This window comes from Monoraphidium neglectum, assembly GCF_000611645.1.
Source record: "Monoraphidium neglectum strain SAG 48.87 unplaced genomic scaffold scaffold00392, whole genome shotgun sequence".
NCBI classification, from domain to species: Eukaryota; Viridiplantae; Chlorophyta; class Chlorophyceae; order Sphaeropleales; family Selenastraceae; genus Monoraphidium; species Monoraphidium neglectum.
The window spans coordinates 1-3,028 of record NW_014013236.1 but is presented as its reverse complement, the minus strand read 5'-3'; the positions used below and the strand labels follow the sequence as shown (position 1 = coordinate 3,028).

The 3,028-nt window shown below is 63.3% G+C and overlaps 2 protein-coding genes across 2 annotated transcripts in view; both read left to right on the top strand.

Moving 5' to 3' along the window:
- Window positions 1-72, top strand: part of MNEG_3198 (hypothetical protein) — a gene marked incomplete at both ends in the record, with an annotated part of 1,828 nt that extends 1,756 nt beyond the window's left edge. The window contains one exon of the mRNA XM_014048320.1: window positions 25-72. Within this exon, the coding sequence (XP_013903774.1) occupies window positions 25-72 (48 nt within the window). The remainder of the gene's footprint in view (window positions 1-24) is intronic.
- Window positions 73-2,116: 2,044 nt separating this feature from the next.
- On the top strand, window positions 2,117-2,591 carry MNEG_3197 (hypothetical protein; the record flags this gene model as incomplete). The annotated part of the gene is made up of 2 exons (XM_014048319.1): window positions 2,117-2,353; window positions 2,514-2,591. The coding sequence occupies 2 exons, from the start codon at window positions 2,117-2,119 to the stop codon at window positions 2,589-2,591; spliced, it is 315 nt and encodes a 104-aa protein (XP_013903773.1).
- Between the last annotated feature and the right edge of the window lie 437 nt (window positions 2,592-3,028).

The following is a 3,028-nucleotide window of genomic DNA, read 5'->3' as shown; positions in this document are numbered from 1 at the left end:
GGAGAGGCCACGGCCATGTCTCAGGCAGACACCAACGACAACGACCGCTTCGGTTTCGGCAACCGCCGCTAAGCGGCCGCCTGAGCACCCAGCGACATTTCCTCATTTCGTCCGCGCCAGCGGCGCTGTTTGAGAGAGGGATCGGGATTGGTTGCAGGCACCGGGGCCGCTGCGGCCCATCCGAGCAGCCCTAGCTGCCGTCCGCCATAATCTGAGAGCGAGAGCAAATGGTGACCTTCAAGCCTTGATGCATCCAGATCCCGCGCCGTCTCAAGAGTGCCCCCCCCCTTCGTTCTGCGGCCCGGATGCCTTGCGCTCACACGCAGCCGAGGCTTGCCGTCACACCACACGCGCGAGCCCCACCTTGACACCACACCGCATACGCGGGAACAAGATCCGGTGACACGGTCCCGTAATTCCCACAACCGCGCCTGCCGAGCCCGACCGAACACCGTTGGTTCGGATGGGCACGCGGCGCGGCGGCTGTTCCGCCAAACCGCAATGCACTGCACCGCATGCGCGCACACACACTCACAAACTTGTCATGCGTGCTCGGCGCGCAGCGTGCGTGGCACGAGCGCAAGCACAATTGAGCCCGTTTGGCTGGGCAACTTCGCCCACGAAACCACTGGGACCGCCGGCCCACTTTGCTCTGCGGCAGCGGCACCTGCGCCTTTCAATGAGTTTTCCGCAGCATGGCATGAGGCCTGCCTGCATAGGGCCCCGTGCCCACCTCGGTTTAATCCGAGCTGTTTCATCCGCCTGCCCTGCAAGTTGCTCTCACCCACCCCATACGGGACAGGCGATGTCCACGACGACTTTGCCTTCATGGGAGCGTGTACAAAACAACGGCTTCGCCCAAAGGAGGGCCCCTTATGCCCCGTGCACCCCCGGCGGCGGCATTTCATATCCTCGCGAAATTTCAAGTGTTTGGCGGCGCGCCCCCCTTTTTGGCCGTGCCGCGGCTCGCGATCCAGGCAGTCCCTGCGCGCGCTGCCCTGATTCGATGTGCATCACACTGCTGCACATGGCTGAGTGAGTGGGTTGGAAAGAGTGACTGTGCTCGGCTGCGGACAAGGTGCGGCTTGCCGCACGGGCACCGGCCGGGCGGTTGTGACGACTGCCACCTGCTATGGTGCCACGTGGCGGCTGACTCACCTTGCGAGTCTTCTTCAATCACAATCGCATGAGGGCATGGCGGGGCTGAGGTTGCTGATGGCACCGGCTGCAGGCAAGGACGGTGTGGTAGCACTTGCAGCCCTTGGTGCGTTGAGCATTACGCGTGTCGCATGATGCCGGCCGGGCTTTCTGGGAATGGCGTTACTGATGACCCCCTTGCAACAACACAATCGGCTATGCGCGCTGTGCGAAAACAGAGAGCTCGTGTTTGGGTTGAGGATTGAGTTGCATGGTAACAAATGTAATCCTTACGGTACCGCGTCAGGCAGTGGAGCGGGCAGTACGCGAGTAGGGGGGGGAGGGGGACGGTATGCGGGAGGTGGGCAGCACTGCAGTCGCAGGGGTTGCTGATAGTGGTGCAATAACATCCAGAAACGCTAAACATGAGTGTTCGGTCCATTCAACAGGGTTGCTCTGGCAAGCGCTTGCTCGCGCAATCTTCATCGGCGATGAGGTGGCAGGTTTGACCATGCCCTGCCAGGCCCTCGTGCCGTCTTCAGCGGGCACAAGTGCAAGCAATAATTGTTCTTAAGGGCATTTATTGCGGATACTCGGGAGATACGGCGCTTCTTCGCGCACCGCGCCTGTGAAGCAGATCTCTCCGACATCCTCGATCAGCATCAAGTGCCGTCAAACAGCAAACCAAGGTTAATAAAAACGCTAAACAAGGATTATTTTGAGGCCGTTCAGGTGAGGGAGAGTGTGTTTGAGGTGATGGTCTGTTGGTGCAAGCCGCAGGTGTTTGGGGCATTCTTCAGGCGGGTTAGTGGACCTTCCCCTAATTCGAACCCACAATCCCTTTGTTGTTGAACGATTTCTTCAACTCAGGGTCTTAAATCGTCCAACGCGGCGGCCAGTCCCTCCGATAAGAGGCTTTGAAGCTCACGAGCCCCTCTCCGCCAGGCCAGTGCACCACCCCCCGCTGAGCAGAAGCACAATGCAGCGGCAGATGGTTTTCGCGAACAGGGGCACGGCGGCGGCGCGCCCCAATTTCGCCGGGGCTCGCGTCTGCTCCCGGCCCGCCGTCGCAGCCGCGCCCCGGCGCGCGCCGCGCGCGGCGGCGATCACCCCTGTGGCAATGGGGCGCGTGCAGTACCAGGACCTTGGCCGGCCGCAGCCTTCTGCCACCTGGGACGACATTGCCAAGGAGGAGAGCCGCAAGTACCGCCGCACGGTGAGCCTCCAGGCCCCTGTCTGCATCCCATGCGGGCGGCGCGAGCGCCCGCGCGGCGGCGCGAATCCTCGCACGAGCCCCTGCATTGTCGTAGCCAGCCTGTTGCCGGCACGGCGGCGCGCGCACACCTGATTTGACCTTCGCACCTGTCACCCCGCAGGTCTTCAACTTTGACAACTGGGAGGGCCACCGCAGCGTCACTCGCTACAACCGCCACCTCATCGGCATGCTTTCGTGAGGACCCCCGCTCCCTCGGCCTCCACGCCTGCCCCCACTGCAAGCCGCGGCATGCCTTGCTTTGCACCCCAAATGCAGACCCGCCCCGCCGCCAACTCGTCCGCATTCCCACCAGCCACCCAGCCACGCCCCTGCCGCACGCCCCTCAAATGAAACACCCACCCATGCGCTGCGCCGCGCCTTGGCACATCCCTGCAGCTCCCGCGTCGTGCTGGGCCTGTCCCGCCCCCTGCTGTACATGGCGGGCGTGTCCTCCGCCGTCGTCGCCTACGAGTACCTCCGCGCGGTGCGCATTCGATCCCCGCCACCTGCATTCTGTTTTGCCAACCGAACTGCGGCGCCCGAGAGGCTGAGCCCGACGACTGCTCGGCGCGCAGCCACCGACCTGACGTGCCGCCCTCTTGCACCCCTGCATTGAGTTGACGCCCCCCCTCCCAC